The sequence below is a fragment of the Mangifera indica genome, chromosome 13, assembly GCF_011075055.1.
Source record: "Mangifera indica cultivar Alphonso chromosome 13, CATAS_Mindica_2.1, whole genome shotgun sequence".
Classification (NCBI taxonomy): domain Eukaryota; kingdom Viridiplantae; phylum Streptophyta; class Magnoliopsida; order Sapindales; family Anacardiaceae; genus Mangifera; species Mangifera indica.
Window position 1 is genome coordinate 7,147,036 of NC_058149.1, and position 18,717 is coordinate 7,165,752.

At 30.7% G+C, this 18,717-nt stretch overlaps 1 protein-coding gene and 1 pseudogene across 1 annotated transcript; both read right to left on the reverse strand.

Moving 5' to 3' along the window:
* Nucleotides 1-1,990: 1,990 nt before the first annotated feature.
* Nucleotides 1,991-9,007, reverse strand: LOC123194708 (cycloartenol synthase 2-like). Its single transcript, XM_044608072.1, has 15 exons — nucleotides 8,802-9,007; nucleotides 8,539-8,730; nucleotides 5,822-5,911; nucleotides 5,548-5,742; nucleotides 5,199-5,450; nucleotides 4,381-4,818; nucleotides 4,029-4,151; nucleotides 3,842-3,940; nucleotides 3,710-3,766; nucleotides 3,555-3,601; nucleotides 3,335-3,478; nucleotides 3,048-3,225; nucleotides 2,700-2,780; nucleotides 2,528-2,611; nucleotides 1,991-2,348 (listed from the first exon to the last, which is right to left on the reverse strand). Exons 1-15 carry the CDS (start codon nucleotides 8,997-8,999, stop codon nucleotides 2,226-2,228), a joined length of 2,301 nt encoding a protein of 766 aa, XP_044464007.1. The 5' UTR covers nucleotides 9,000-9,007; the 3' UTR covers nucleotides 1,991-2,225.
* Nucleotides 9,008-12,925: 3,918 nt separating this feature from the next.
* On the reverse strand, nucleotides 12,926-18,717 carry LOC123194146 (annotated as a pseudogene).

Sequence of the window (18,717 nt, forward strand, 5' to 3'; positions counted from 1 at the left end):
CTTATGCACGCACACTATCAATTTCATTGATAAGATAATATTAACCCATTTCATTAACCTCTTTCTTAGTATGTTGATAAGGTAACATTAACCTATTTCATTGAGTGTGTTAATTAAGATGAATTATTAAATTAACAATTGTATATATTTTTTTAGTTGGTATAGACCGCTTATGGTAGGGTCATTCGAAAAGGTTCACTTATATGCATTCTGTACACAAATTCAATCAGGCTGAGGGTGAAACAACAAATTCAAACCATTCCTTCCTCGACTACAAAGCATGAGGAAGCTTTCCTCAAATGCTACGATGAGGTTGCAACATCAAAAGACCATGAAATATATTACATGAGAGCAAAGTCCAAAGCCACTTTTTGGCACACGGTTGTTGATCTACGTCAGTGGCTAACCAACGATGTAAGTGGTATATATCCATTAACTTTGTTTAACTGTTTTATACATTCATGAAAACATAAAACAATTTATGTTTTCTTGTCGATCATCAGTATGTAAATTCCTTCTTAGCACTACTACATCAACACCATCATGAGCAACAGGTCGTCATCTCATAGAGTTAGACAATGGCCGACACATTCTTTATGGAGCATATCGACATAACATACGATACTTAGGGTGACTACAAGTGGCCGAAGCTTTTCATAAAGATGGTAAAGGCAGAGGATCGAGTTTTGTGTTATAGGGTTTTCAGGGTATTGGTAATTGGCATCGCAACGAAATTAAAATTAAAAAAAAAAGAATCCTAAAAAACCCTAACTAAGACACCCATTTTAGACATATAATCATGAACATACAAAACACACATAGGGTGTTTTAGATTTTATACCTATGTTTGTGACTCCTCCAAATCTTTACGTGGCTTGAGACTGAACACTATCCAACCCTCAAGATGCAATGCCTTGGTATCCATGCAGAGCATGAACACGTAAGAGGCAATCTAAAGAGAAGGTTGCTAGGCTTCTTTATTGGATTATTTGTATTAACAGGAAGAAGGAGAGAAAATCAAAAAACCTATAACTACTGTTTCTATTGTGCTTATAGTCTTATTTTTTTCTCTAATTCTAATGCACCTTAAATATGTGCAGGTGTCTGAGTACAATAAGAATTTCATCCAAACCAGACACCGTCAACACACATGCACAGTTGGCATGTAAACATGCACAGTCGGTATGTTTCATATGCACTTTGGCCTTGCACAGGTAAACAAAATTAGTCCAGCTGTACCATGTCTTTTATATTTTGCATCACGGGTTTCCTTGGTCAAAGCATGGTCAACCAAATTCTCTCTTTCCTAAAACACTTGAATTATTATTAAATAAACCTCGTCTCTAGGTTTGAATCAATCTCTATATACGTGTAACTGACAAGTTATCTATCAAACCAGTAGTGCCTAAATTCGAGCTGAATTTAGACACAAACCAATATGGACTCTAGCAAAACATCCTGCTTGTCTTTTGAGCATCTTGCTTAGGATATAGTTCAAGATCCCCTTGAACATTTTATGTCGAAATCCTTTTAGATACTAAGGTTCAAACAAAAACAAATCTACGATCTATATAAAGAGGTAACCTACTAGAATAATTAAGAAAAAATCAGAGTAATAAAAATGCAATTACAAACAAAGAAGAACTTGAACAAAATATATCGAAAATTTCATGTGTGTGTGTGTATAATACTTAGGTTGTAACTAAAACTGAAGAAGATCATATATATGATCAGCACTTATGTCAAAGATGTTCAACTTCTCTACAATGAAATAACACAAATGTCCTTTTAAAATAATTGTGGACAAAATGGAAAAGTAATATTATATATTCAGATATGATCAAAAAATTAAAATAATATCATATTAGAACAATGTCATATGAAAAAATGATTATTGGAATAATTTTATAATAATAAGAAAAATATCATATCAAAAGATGAGTATAAGAATAATATCATATCAGAAAACGAAGATCAATAAACTGTTATATTCAAAAGATAAGATTCGTATTTTAGAGATATGATCAATAATAAAATATATATGCATACAACATTATAAAACACAACCTAAAAAATGTTATTACAAATATTCATGAATTGTCAAATACATATACAATATAAACATTTTTTACTACCAGTTAAAAAAGAGAAACTTGTTACATTGTATTTTGCAATTTTACCTCCATAGTTGCGAGGACTGTTATTATTTCTTTTAATATGTACATTTAATATTCTTTAGATGATAGCAACACACTATTGCGATATTCTCCCAAAGCCCATATGGGAAAGATATTTCTATAAGCTGAATAACTTATCATGCAATTCTTGTTGAAGACTCCAATGATTTCCTATCAAAATAAAAAGAAGAGTGAACACATTGATGTCTTTGAAATTAAGAGTATCTCATTTATGAAGTCTTTGTTGGTGAGAACTTGGAAAAACTTTTTGAAAAAATTATAAATTAGTTTTGTCAAAATACATAAAGGAAACTTGCACCTCAGTTGCTAAAGAAAAGTATGCTGGTTACCTGTTGTGGGAAATCTCCATTTTCCATTTGTAAATCAATGAGCACTTTTGCTGCACGATGCAATGGAACTGGATCTCTGTAGCCCTAATTCACAACCAAAAATAAAAAAATGATTGTTTTATTTTAATTGAAAAAAAAAAGTAAAAGTGCATAATGTTATTCATATACATACTTGGCCTGCCTCAATGAGAGCTAACATTGCCCATGCAGTGTTGACTAGATGTGCTTTGTTTCTTGGAAGATTTGTATATACCTGTTTATTTACAGAAACATATATCACTCTTTATTTTAGAATAACAAATACTCACATAAGAACAATGCTATATACACACACTTTTAAGTACACCATTGGGTACAAAGATGACATATTATCATGTGATTGCGTATTATTTTATTCTTAATTTAAAATCACCTAATCACATAATGACATATTATTTGTAGACCTAATGATGTACTAGATAATGTATATACATAGCTTTATAGAACAGATAAAAGGGTTTGGTTTCAGTAGTTTTCTGACCTTGTTTGGGCTTGAAAGGTAGCTCTCTCCCCAGCCTCCACAAGGAAGTTGCTTTGATAACAAAAACTCACATGCCTTTTTGATGCTATTGTTACTTCCATATGTCTTTCCACTACTCACCAACCCTTTTATTCCAAACCATGTTCCATAAGTGAAGCACACTCCGAAACTCCCATACCTATTTTTATTCATTCCACAACATTAATTCTTTCTTTTAATCATTTTCTACTCTTAATTATATACTTCTAATTACATACTTAATATTAGCAGGGCGTTGTATAGTTTACCATGAGCCATCTGGTTGTTGTATGCTTTCAATAAACTTGACTGACTTTGCAATCGATATTTCTATTTCTTTAGTCCGATGGCCTGGATACTTTTCCATGAATGACTTTAGGCCTTGAATTGCTGCTGATGTGCATTCCACATACCTGTATGTATGTTAAGTTTTAATTAATAATTTCGATCAACATTCATTGATAAATATATCGAGTTGTATGATCTTACTGATAATCTATCATAATATCTCCAAATATTTCAGCCGAATTCATGATCTGAGAAAGATAGAATAGAAGCATATAAAATTTTACTGCGGTTAAAATTTAAATAATTTAATTTGGTTAATCCAAGGAGAGATTAATTTATATTTATGAATTACATACCTCCAACCATGCATAAGATCTTGTGAGTTCATATGACGCAAAGCCTCCATTTTTGTTCTGTTAGAAGGCATACAAAATTCCATTTGTAAGTTTTTGCTTATATATTAATTCATCATTCACATTCTTAAATACCTGTAAGGATAAAATCACATTAACGGCATCGTATAATTGATTTACTGGTATTGCTTCTCCTACAATATCAGATGGCATTTGTGACAACAGGATTGCCGCCTGTGATAAAAATATTTTAACATTGGTTTAAAACTTTAAAATAAATGAATTAAAACACATAATTAAAAAGTAAGCTGAATTACAGTACCTTTAATCCCTCAGCAGTGCAATCTGACACAGGCCAACCATTATCTAGAGTAGAGAATGGCCATCCTCCCTTAGAAATGTGGCGATACCAATAATTTACGTTATCTGAGCTATCTGCTCGAACCTAATTTAAATTCAAAAAAAAAGATTCAAAATAGATTAGCTTTCAAGTGAAATATATATTATATTACAAACAAAATTACTATGAATTTCTATTAGAATAATACTATTCATACTCATTTTGTGTATATAAATAAATACACAATTATGTGTCATTAAATGATTGAGTGTTATTTTATCCAACTCAAAGCGGGTAAACATAGTTTTATTATTTCTATTATGCTAACACATACTTGAGTGGCTTTGATGAAATTGTGTGCTTTCTTAAGCATGGGCGAAGCAGCATATTCTGAATGAAGAAGATTAGTATTGAGGATAGCTTGAACAGTAAAAACAACATCCCAGAATTGAGATCCATTGTAGCCTTGCATTTTCATTCCATCTTCAGCTATCCAAAGATAGTCTTTAATTCTTGGAAGGTGAAGCGTAAAAGCTAGAGAATCAGGGTCCTCCACCCAACAACACACCATGTTGAGTACCTTATTAACAGGTCCAAGGCATATGTATTGAGTGGTTTCATCTTCATGGTGGATGTGTTTGATTACTGTTTTGAGAGCAGCTTCTCTCATCAACTTACGCATAGGCCATTTCATTAGAAGAGGTTCCACAAACTTGTTAATACAACTCCATATTATGTCTTGTATCATTGGATGAGGGTAGTAAAGGTCCTCCTAATAATCAAATATGCAAATACTTCAATTACTAATGAATTGTAAACAGGGAGACTTCTAGGTAGAGCTATAGTTTAATTGAACTATATAAAAATTAGATATGTAGTATTGCAATCCCATTTAATAGAAAAATATGCGGTTGAATGAGACAAACAATATGAGTTGAAAAAGAGTAGAGGTTGTTGTGCATTTGATTTTACCCTTTAAATCTTAAATCTAATTAGATTTAGTGTTCAATTATTTTATTAATGTATGAATACACATGCATATAATATGATATCAAAGTGACATTCATAGATATAAATATTGATGATTTATATTTGATAATGATATAAGGAGATAGAAAATAGAGAGAGATAGAGATAAAGATAAATACATACTTTGGCACATTGATTTCTGGCATGGTCCCAATCAATATTCTGATAAGGAAGAGTGTAAAGCTCTCTTCTAAGAGAAATTATAAGAAGATTAATTGGTCCCACAAATCTCTTGCCATATAAATATGACATTGCCAAATATACCATTCGACTGTGACACCACATCCATCTTGGATGAATGGGAACAAACTCTGGCATAACCCACATCTCTGGGAGTATAGGATTGTTACCATTCCACTCGTATACACCAAGTATCTAACATGTACATCAATGATTTTTTAATTCAAATAAACTATTGTAATATCATTGAATTATTGTGAGAAAAGAAAATAAATAAATAAATAAAACAAACCGAAAGCCACATCTTTCCCCAAGATGGAATGGAAGTAACACCACCCCGATCAATGATCCACTTTCGAGCTTTCTCCAGGGAGCCATCGCCACCATCCATTTCTTCTCCAAGCAATCTTAGAGCCACATAGGAGAGTGCTGTACAAAACATTGTGCTGCATCCTTCTATATGTAATCCCCAACCCCCATCTTTATTCTACAATATTTTTTATTCAGTAAGTTGAATTATATACCACTTGATCAAAAAAATCTGAAAGAAATTAACAAATAAATACCTGATGGTTATACAAATAGCGTAGCATCTCTTTCCGATGTTCCAAATGTAGTATTGCATCTAAGGCTCCAGTAACATATAAGCCAATCACCTAAACAATTATAAAAATAAAAAAAAATCTATCATTACTTTACTTCCTCTTGTGTGCAATTGCTTTATTCTTTAATCATGAAACTTTTGGAAGATCATTGTTCATTTTTATTAGCATGCTCATCATATTATAAATAAACAATCTCTTATATTGTTTCCTATATGTACACACACACATAAAGCTTTGATGTCAATTGAATTACTTGCCGACAAGAAAAAGTACCAGACACATCTGATGTCAAAAATTAGCTTGTTCCAAGGAAAAAATATTTTCAGCTTAAAGTTGATTTCTTTACTATCCTATCCGTGTTGAATAGAAATCATTTTTAAAACTTTATTGTAAAACTTTTGATATTAACAATCAAATATATATTTATCAATAAACAATGAATAACATTATATCTAGCATATGTAATTTTCCTAGTTGACGTTTGGTTCAATTCTAATTAAAAATAAAATTACAGTTAAAATTTTAATTGATAATTTCATTCAGGTCTAGTTGGAATCCATCCTTGCCCCACCCACCCACCTAACTCTTTTAAATTATCAATTTTTAAAAGATGCAAAAAGTCCTCTAAAAAAAAAAATGAAAAGAGGTAGAAATTATGCGAACTGGAAAATACTGTAAAACATTTCACAAAAGCAGTTTCCGAAATAATAAGGGTGTAGTTGGTATTTTCCCTTTAACATGTAACTCTATTTGCATTTGCATAAGAATGCAAGAGAAAAAACGCAGACAGATCGATAGCAATTGGAGAAGTCTTCTTGCCCATTTCTGACGTCATGCATGATGGTAGCATCAAATCAATAATGAAGATATTACTGTTTTATAGTTAATAGACCTAGACTAATTGATATCCACCATGTAATCACATTGAATATTCCAACTAACCAAGACAGTTGGGGCAATCTTTTATTTAAAAAAATAAAATAGATTATCTTAAAACTTTATTATTGAGAATGAAGAAAAGTTGTCTTTTGTTAATAGATTAAATGAGATGAATTACACGTGTGGGCACAAAATTAGTACGCGTAATTTGTTTCTTATTAATCAGTAAGTAGTCTTATATTATTGAGAAAGAAATTGTAATTAGTTTAGAATTATAATATGAAAGTTAGATGTTAGTTGGCAATAAACTATTATTAAATTAAAAGTAATTGGCTTATTGCCTAATCACAACGTGCATGATGAAATTAAAATACTATTTTAGCACCAAATTGATTGATGGAAAGTTAGTCAAGAATGCTTCGAAAGCTTCGATTGCAACATGAAGAAAATATGAGATTAAGGCCAACTTTTTTCCTCTTTTCAAGTGTTTGGATGACGTTTCATTCATACTCAAATTTCTTCTTCTTCTTCTTTAATCAGTTTAATTATTGCCCTAATATTAGAAGGGATTGATGAAGCATAATAAGATATAGGGTTATAATTATAATGTATGACGGTGAAGGCAAAATTCTGTTATATGGTAAAAACTCTTTCTTTGATTGAACTTGAAAAGAGTTATCTAAAGACATGATAAGTTATACAAACATTAATCAAATACTTTATCTATACACCAAATCATTTAAATACATGAATAGAAATCAGACTAAATAAGAATTATGAGAAAAAACCTTATATTATAATGTATAAATACGAAAGAACTATATTATATAAAGTTTTTAGGTAACACGATAACCATATTATTCTTTCTAAATAATCAATAATATGGCCGTGAATATAGACACTCAAATCATTAGTTAAACCACAGTCTTTATATTTTATTTATATACTTTGAATCACATTTAAACCTCGATATGGTGGACAATAAAACCATTTACTTAACTTTCATGGTTATTATTATAATTTGTCTTGCATAAAATTTAAAGTTTAAATCACATTAGATCAAATCTAAATTTAAATATATATTTATTAATCTTTAGCTGTCTTTTTTATATTGGAATTAATCAAATCCAATATAAAATAAAATAGATTATTGAATATAAATTTTTATTAGTTTAATAAAATAAAAATTGATAGGTATAAATAATTATTGTGTTTATTTAGATATAATAAAAGAAAACCAAAATACTATTTTATTTACATATTTTTGAGTATAATTATTCAAAAATATATTTCATATTACTTGTTATGTTAATTAAAAAAGAAGGTATTTTTGTCTTAAAAAATTAATAAGTAAGAATATAATTGTAACAAAATCAAAATTACCTTAATAATTTTTTAATATATAAAGTGAATTTGGTAATAAAATTTATTCTTATAATACTTATTATATCATTATTGGTTATAAAAGTTACTGCAATATTTTATTATTTATAAATAATAAAATATTAATAATAAAAGATAAATTATCAAAATAATATTTCATTACAATCAACTAATTAAAAGAGTATTTAAAATTTGAAAAAAAAAAGTAGCATAGAGAATATTATCGCTAAAATTAAATATAAGGAAAGGCTGGCTAGCCATCTCAACAAAAGGCACCCATTTCCAAAATTTTCCTGCCTTTTCGAAAATAATAAACGTAATCCAAGGATTTTCCTATGAAGCTATACGTTAGAATGAAAATAGAACAAAATAAGGGAATATAAAGATAAAATAAATATGTCTAATAGCAAGCATACCAAGGCAGGAAGAAGAAATAAAGGGCCACCATAATCGCCAGGCCAGAAGCCATCCTCAGTTTGAAGAGTTGAATAGAATCTCAGGCTTCTTCTCAATGTATTAGCCACCAATTCCTCCGTTATTTCTTTTTCACTTGTTATTTTCACTTTCTCAGGAAGCAAATTCATCTCACATGGATTCTCCTTTGCAAACTATAATAATAAAAAACTTCAAAATGACCTTCAAAAAATATATAACTATAATCTAAATATAATGAATTAACCTGAAGTCTCATAATAAGATCAGAACTATGCTTTTGTTGAAAGCGATTTTTGGTGAAGTGCTTCCGAAGAATTTCAACTTGTGCTTTTTCTTCAGGTGTTCCAAGCTCTGGTTTAAATTCCCAGAACTGTCTGCCTGTGTGATTGTTTACACTTTTAACACATCCATCATTTCCTTCTGAAATCTTCAGCTTCCACATTATTTTTATTTTATTATTTCTCTACTTTCTAAGTTATGTGTAAAGAACAATTTATAGACATTGTTGTGACAGCACAACTACCAATTACCCTATTAGGAAAAAGTCAAAATCAGTGGCTTCCAAATTTTTCTAATTCTTTTATGCAAAGATTCTTTCCACAACTTCCGAAAGCTTTTAATAATGCACTATTTATCGATTTAGACACATTAACATGGATTTTCATGATTTATATTTGACTTGTTTTCATAAATTTATCCATGAAAACTGAAATATTTTTTATTTTATAATTTTTTTATCTTTCTTTTTTCAAATTGAATTAATGCAATAATAAAACTATTAGAGATGCGAAATAAAATTGGGGTTTCAATAGGAAAGCCTAGTGCCTCGACCTTATTCCATAATGTTATGATAAAAGTAGCAAGTATAGAGAGTGTAAGAGATATCGCATATACTTGCAATAATACATTAGAGTCCAAAGTCAAACGTTGGGTACAACTAGTGGTGGAAAGTTGATACAAGAGTGCAACAAGTGATATTGAGAATAGACAATATGCAAAGTTCAATACAAATGCTTGGGGTGGATGCATGGACGGGTATTGTGTGCCACAAGATAGAAGTAACTATTTTCCAAGGGTGTTGTAATATGATAATGTATTTAAATCTAAAAATAACTGGCATCCCTTTAATCATAAATGAAAAAAGTAGCTTCTCTTTCAAGATTATCATCACGAATTCACACAATAACTAAATCTTGTCCAAAGGAATTGATGCTCTAATTTGAAACCATTAGGTTGTGCCATGAGTTGAATACTTGAAAGATTGTCTAGTGGGCATTTACAAGTATTATATGCACAAGGGTGTGCATTCAAATGGGTGTGGGAAAGTGTCACAACCTTATTCAACAATGTTGTGACGAGCAATAGGTTTGGAGAGTGTACGAGTTTTTATGATTTTGTAAATCATTCAAGTGGAGTATAATATCTGAGACTCAAGGTGTGTTTCCATTGTTCACATTGACAATGCCTAATATGATTATGTAAGAGTGAGGTGTTCTGTGAATGGTCTTAAGTTTTAGAATCACAACCAAATTTGTATAGATAGGTTTTCACCTTAAACTTATTTGATTGGTTCGAATTCTAGCTCCAATTTCGGTTATCTGATACTGTTCACATATATTTTTTTAATTCCCCAAAAAATCTACTACTTACAAGTTATTATACGGTCAAAATTAAATTGTAATTCATCTTATTTTGTTTACAAATGTGCCTCTAACGAAAATTCACTTTAAACTATAAAAATTAAATTTACAAAATATAAAGGAAAAAAATAAAAATCCAGATGAACTTTACATGAGAATCAATTCCAAACTACAAAGTAGTGAAGAAGCCTCTCTAAATGTCATTGTAATTTTGAATTGGAAATAACCAAAATCATATCTCACTTGTTTCCTTTTCATAGTCAAGTAAAGATAAGATCAAAAAAATAAACATTTACCTAAAATTTTATTGGAATGTCAAGCCTTAAAATAGAATCTATAAGGTATACTAAGTAAAATTCAGCCAACTGAATCCCAACAAGCAACATTATACCAGTAAAAGGATAATTCAGTTTCAAGTCCAAATTTCCTACCATGGAATAAGGACTACTACAAAGCATATTCCTGAGGATAAATGACGCTCATGCATACCTCCTCACACTTTTTGATTTTCCCATTGTTTGAAAACAACTCACCATTGATGCATATCTAACATAAATTACAATACTATTTCATGCATTCGCATAATCTTAATTGTTGATGTGATTCTCATCACCAACTTATGCACGCACACTATCAATTTCATTGATAAGATAACATTAACCCATTTCATTAACCTCTTCCTTAGTATGTTGACAAGGTAACATTAACCCATTTCATTGAGTGTGTTAATTAAGATGAATTATTAAACTAACAATTTTATATATTTTTTCAGTTGGTGCGGACCGTTTATGGTAGGGTCATTGGAAAGGCTCCACTTATATGCACTTTGTACACAAATTCAATCAAACTGAGGGTGAAACAACATATTCAAACCATTCCTTCCTCGACTGCAAAGTATGAGGAGCTTTCCTCAAATGCTACGATGAGGTTGCAACATCAAAAGACCATGAAGTATATTGCATAAGAGCAAAGTCCAAAGCCACTTTTTGGCACACGGTTGTCAAGCTGCGTCAGTGGCTAGCCAACGATGTAAGTGGTATATGTCCATTAACTTTGTTTAACTGTTTTATATATTCATGAAAACATAAAACAATTTATGATTTCTTGTCGATCATCAGTATGTAAATTCCTTCTTAGCACTACTACGTCAACACCATCATGAGCAACACGTCATCATCTCATAGAGTTAGATGATGGCCGACACATTCTTCATGGAGCATATCGACATTACATACGATAGTTAGGGTGACTACGAGTCGTTGAAGCTTTTCATAAAGGTGGTGGAGGTAGATTACACATCGTGTTTATTTTACAAACCATAGGAGGCAGAGGATCAGGTATTGTGTTATAGGGTTTTTAGGGCATTGGTAACTAGCATCACAACGAAATTAAAAATTAAAAAAAAAAAGAATCCTAAAAAACCGTAACTAGGATACCCAATTTAGATATATAATCATAAACATATAAAACACACATAGGGTGTTTTATATTTTATACCTGCGTTTGTGACTCCTCCAAATCTTTATGTGGCTTAAGACTGAATATTATCCAACCCTCAAGAGGCAGTGCCTTGGTATCCACGTAGAGCATGAACACGTAAGAGGCAGTCTAAAGAGAAGGTTGCTAGGCTTCTTTATTGGATTATTTGTATTCATATGAAAAATGAGAGAAAATAAAAAAACCTATGACTGTTATTTCTATTGTGCTTATAGTCTCATTTTTTTCTTTAATTCTAATGCGCCTTAAATATGTGCATGTGTCTGAGTACAATAAGAATTTCATCCAAACCAAACACAATCAACACACATGCACGGCTAGCATGTAAACATGCACTGTCGGTATGTTTCATAACATGCACAAATGGCACACAAGTGTGTCGCCTAGCATATTTTTAAGGCATGCACAGGTGGCACACAAGTGTGCCACTTGACATGCACTTTGGCCTTGCATAGCTAGACAAAATTAGTCCAGTTATGCGATGTCTTTTATAATTTGCATCATGGTATTCCTTGGTCAAAGCATGGTCAACCAAATTCTCTCCTTCCCTAAACACCTGAATTATCATTAAATAATCCCTGTCTCTAGGTTCGAATCAATCTCTATATACGTGTAACTCATAAGTTATCTATCAAACTAGTAGTGCCTAAATTTGACCTGAATTTAGACACAGACCAAGATTGACCTCTAGCAAAACATCCTGCTTGTCTTTCAAGGATCTTGCTTAGGATATAGTTCAAGATCACCTTGAACATTTTATGTCAAAATCCTTTTAGATACTAAGGTTCAAACAAAAAAAAATCTACAATCTATATAAAGAGGTAACCTATTAGAATAATTAAGAAAAAATCTGAGTAATAAAAATGCAATTACAAACAAAGAAAAAATTGAACAAAATATATCGAAAATTTCATGTGTGTGTGTATAATACTTAGCTTATAACTAAAACTGAAGAAGATCATATATATGATCAACACTTGCGCCCAGAGATGTTCAACTTCTCTACCATGAAATAACACAAATTTCCTTTTAAAATAATTGTGGACAAAATACAAAAATAATATCATATATTCAGATATGATCAAAAAATCAAAATAATATCATATTAGAACAATGTCATATGAAAAGATAATTATTAGAAAAATTTTATAATAATAAGAAAAATATCATATCAAAAGATGAGTATAAGAATAATATCATGTCAGAAAATAAAGATCAATAAACTGTTATATTCAGAAGATAAGATTTGTATTTTAGAGATATGATCAATAATAAAATATATATGCATACAACATTATAAAACACAACCTAAAAAATGTTATTACAAATATTCATGAATTGTGAAATACATATACAATATTAACATTTTTTACTGCCAATTAAAATATGCTTAAAGAGAAACTTGTTACATTGTATTTTGCAATTTTACCACCATAGTTGCAAGGACTGTTATTATTTCTTTTAATACGTACATTTAATATTCTTTAGATGATAGCAACACAGTATTGCGATATTCTCCCAAAGCCCATATGGGAAAGATATTTCTATAAGCTGAATAACTTATCATGCAATTCTTGTTGAAGACTCCAATGATTTCCTATCAAAATAAAAAAGAAGAGTGAACACACCGATGTCTTTGAAATTAAGAGTATCTCATTTATGAAGTCTTTGTTGGTGTGAACTTGGAAAAACCTTTTTGAAAAAATTATAAATTAGTTTTGTCAAAATACATGAAGGAAACTTGCACCTCAGTTGCTAAAGAAAAGTACGTTGGTTACCTGTTGTGGAAAATCTCCATTTTCCATTTGTAAATCAATGAGCACTTTAGCTGCACGATGCAATGGAACTAGATCTCTATAGCCCTAATTCACAACCAAAAAAAAAAAAATGATTGTTTTATTTTAGTTAGCCATTTAGGGAACACCATTGGCCCTAGAACTTTGATAACATACTATACATTAGAACAATTACTTAATCATCTAGTGTACATCTCCAAACCCATAATTTCAATGACTCTATGTGTAATACATGTAAAATATTCTTCAACGACTTTATATGTAATACATATAAAACATTATTCAATGAATCTATATGTAAAAACATTTAAAACTATGGTGAAAACATTTTCTTTTAAAAACATCATATTCTTAAAAAAAATATATATATTTTATGTCGATTAGTCTAGGCTGAGGAAGACATTTTACACATGACCACATGAGTAACATAGTTGCACAGTGTCATTTCCTTACACATTTATTTGATTGCAGTTAAACATAATTTGTGCGGTATTGTAAGTGTGCGTATGAAGAATATCTCACAGATACCCTTTCACAATAACCTTCAAATGAAAAATATATATAAAAAAAAGTTATAAGAAAAACATTTTTAATGGGTGTCATTAAAATATATAAAATATAAAAAACACATTCTACACATGTATTATATGTATCCCAAGCTCACATGTGTACTATAAGATCGAGTCTAACACATATACTACGGGTGCTTCAGGCCCATATGCATTGTAAAACATAGCTCTACACCCAAAGAAAGTAGAAAACTTGTGCATCATAAAAATTCTAGTCTCATCCATAAAACTCGCAATATGTTTTTATAAAAATCATATGCATGCATTCGGTGAGAGACTAAAACGTTTTGTCGAGGGGGCATTTCCTGGCTCCATCATTATTTGTCTATGCAACTAGTGAAATTTAGAAATTTTCTGATGTGTGCTAACATTAATTATGATTCTGGTTTAATAAAACTAGGTACTTAAATAGTCTAATGTCAATTTATAGATGGACTTAAGTGATCAATAAAGATGAGTACAATACACTTAAAAGTTATGATCTAAGTGAACAACATAAGTATGGGTCTTGAGGTTTACTAGACCTTGAAGAGAGGTCAATTAACCTACTATATATTGACTAGGTTTCTACTCCAAAACCTAATACAGTATGGTTGCAGTATAGTTTACCCATATAAAGTTGTCATTCATGGAGGTTTTTGGAGTAGAAGACTAACTCATGTCGAGAGGTGATCTTAGTAAGTAATTTAAGCAGTTGTATGAATTCAATTTGCATGGTGATTCAAGTATTCTTAAAACCCTAAAGTTTAATTTAGTATTTTAGGATCTATGCATTGATCCTGTGAATTATAATTGCATGATTTTATGTTTGTTCGTGCATAATAAATCTTACATGTGGTATCAGAATAATACGCATCAGGTTGTAAAATGATCTTATGTTTTATTCATATACATACCTGGCCTGCCTCAATGAGAGCTAACATTGCCCATGCAGTGTTAACTAGATGTGTTTTGTTTTTTGGAAGATTTATATATACCTGTTTATTTACAGAAACATATATCACTCTTTATTTTAGAATAACAAATACTCACATAAGAACAATGTTATATACACACACTTTTAAATAACCATTGGGTACAAAGATGACATATTATCATGTGATTACGTATTATTTAATCTTAATTTAAAATCACCTAATCACATAATGACATATTATTTATAGACCTAATGATGTACTAGATAATGTATATACATAGCCTTATAGAACAGATAAAGGGGTTTGGTTTCAGTAGTTTTCTAACCTTGTTTTGGCTTGAAAGGTAGCTTTCTCCCTAGCCTCCACAAGGAAGTTACTTTGATAACAAAAACTCACATGCCTTTTTGATGCTATTGTTACTTCCATATGTCTTTCCACTACTCACCAACCCTTTTATTCCAAACCATGTTCCATAAGTGAAGCACACTCCCCAACTCCCATACCTATTTTTATTCATTCCACAACATTAATTCTTTCTTTTAATCATTTTCTACTCTTAATTATATACTTCTAATTACATACTTAATATTAACAGGGCGTTGTACAGTTTACCATGAGCCATTTGGTTGTTGTATGCTTTCAATAAACTTGACTGCCTTTGCAATCGATATTTCTATTTCTTTAGTCCGATGGCCTGGATACTTTTCCATGAATGACTTTAGGCCTTGAATTGCTGCTGATGTGCATTCCACATACCTATATATATGTTAAGTTTTAATTAATAATTTCGATCAACATTCATTGATAAATATATCGAGTTGTATGATCTTACTGATAATTTATCATAATATCTCCAAATATTTCAGCCGGATTCATGATCTGAGAAAGATAGATTGGAAGCATATAAAACTTTATTGTGGTTAAAATTTAAATAATTTAATTTGATTAATCCAAGGAGAGATTAATTTATATTTATGAATTACATACCTCTAACCATGCATAAGATCTTGTGAGTTCATATGACGCAAAACCTCCATTTTTGTTCTGCTAGAAGGCATACAAAATTCCATTTGTAAGTTTTTGCTTATATATTAATTCGTCATTCACATTCTTAAATACCTGTAAGGATAAAATCACATTAACGGCATCGTATAATTGATTTACTGGTATTGTTTCTCCCACAATATAAGATGGCATCTGTGACAACAGGATTGCCGCCTGTGATGAATATTTTAACGTTGGTTTAAAACTTTAAAATAAATGAATTAAAACACATAATTAAAAAGTAAGTTGAATTATAGTACTTTTAATCCCTCAGCAGTGCAATCTGACACAGGCCAACCATTATCTGGAGTAGAGAATGGCCATCCTCCCTTAGAAATGTGGCGATACCAATAATTTACATCATCTGAGCTATCTACTCAAACCTAATTTAAATTGAAAAAAAAAGATTCAAAATAAATTAGCTTTCAAGTGAAATATATATTATATTAGAGTAATACTATGCATACTCATTTTGTGTATATAAATAGATACACAATTATGTATCATTAGATGATTGAGTGTTATTTTATCCAACTCAAAGTGGGTAAACATAGTTTTATTATTTCCATTATGCTGACACATACTTGAGTGGCTTTGATGAAATTGTGTGCTTTCTTAAGCATGGACGAAGTAACATATTCTGAATGAAGAAGATTAGTGGAGAGGATAGCTTGAACAGTAAAAGCAACATCCCAGAATTGAGATCCATTGTAGCCTCGCATTTTCAATCCATCTTCAGCTATCCAAAGATAGTCTTTAATTCTTGGAAGGTGAAGCTTAAAAGCTAGAGAATCAGGGTCCTCTACCCAACAACACACCATGTTGAGTATTTTATTAACAGGTCCAAGGCATATATAGTGAGTGGTTTCATCTTCATGGTGGATGTGTTTGATTATTGTTTTGAGAGCAGCTTCTCTCATCAACTTACGCATAGGCCATTTCATTAGAAGAGGTTCCACAAACTTGTCAATACAACTCCATATTATGTCTTGTATCATTGGGTGAGGGTAGTAAAGGTCCTCCTAATAATCAAATATGCACATACTTCAATTAGTAATGAATTGTAAACAAGGAGACTTCTAGGTAGAGCTATAGGTTAATTGAACTATATAAAAATTAGATATGTAGCATTGCAATCCCATTTAATTAAAAAATATGTGGTTGAATGAGACAAACAATATGAGCTGAAAAAGAGTAGTAGTTGTTGTGTATTTGATTTTACCCTTTAAATCTTAAATCTAATTAGATCTAGTGTTAAGTTATTTTATTAATATATGAATAATCATGCATATAATCTCATAAAGGCAGAGATAGAGATAAAAAGAAAGAAATAATATAATATGAAAGTGACATGCAAAGATATAAATATAGAAGATTGATATTTGATAATAATATTGGTAGGTAGAAAATAGAGAGAGATAGAGATAGAAATAAATACGTACTTTGGCATATTGATTTCTGGCATGATCCCAATCAACATAGTGATAAGGAAGAGTGAAAAGCTCTCTTCTAAGAGAAATTATAAAAAGATTAATTGGTCCCACAAATCTCTTTCCGATGTTCCAAATGTAGTATTGTATCTAAGGCTCCAGTAACATATAAGCCAATCACCTAAACAATTATAAAAAAAAAATAAAATCAATCATTATTTTACTTCGTCTTGTGTGCAATTGCTTTATTCTTTAATGGTGAAACTTTTGGAAGATCATTGTTTATTTTTATTAGCAAGCTCATCATATTATAAATAAACAACCTCTTATATTGTTAAGCAATGTTTAATTATGTCTAGAAATAATTATTAATTGTATTAAATTTATTTTTTAACAATCTTTGAGCAAGGTAATGGCTAGAAATAATATTCTTTATTTAGTTCAAATTTATTGACTCAGTAATCTTGCTATCATCTAGTCAATTTCACTAGAAATAAATATTCATGTATGCAATTAAAGATTTATAATTGTACAATAATTAAGTACAATAAATAAACTAAGTTTGTGGGCATGACATTGTGGGGCAAGAAACAATTTTGAAAAGGAATAGAATTTTATTTAGGCCAAAAGACTTCTTCCCACCTAAGGTATAGCAAAATCCTAAACTGTCACCCTCCAACTTTTAAAAACCCAAACACCTATCTATAACCAAATTTTCTTTAAAAATCTCAATTAGGGTTAGAGGTAAAATCGTTATTTACTAAAAAAATTAAAGTTTGATCACATTTTCCTCTCCCATATTTAAAAGCTTATATTTTCCCCAACCAAAGTTTGAAAAGTGACAAAAACTCCCCTAGGGTTTGTTCCTCTTCCTCTAGCACTGATTTCTCCTTTCCCGACCGTCAATTGTTCTTCCTCCCCCTTATCTCTCCTTCGGTCTCTCTCCTTTGCCTCTCTGACCGTTTTTTATCGGAGACAAAGAGGAACGATCTTCATCTAAAAGATGAAGACGACATATCTTCATCTTAAACGACGACTAATCGTCTTCGTCTGAAACGAAGACAATTTCGTCTTTGTCTTTGGTTGAAGACGATCGAAGGGGTAAGAAAGAGAGACAGTAGGGAGAGATAAGGGAGAAGGAGGATGGTCGAGGACTAGACCTGGCCACGGGCCGATTTGGCCAGTGAACCAGACCGAAACCGGCCCGGCTATAACCGAAACCGAAACCGACAGACTTGGAACCGGACTGAACCAAAATCGAAACCAT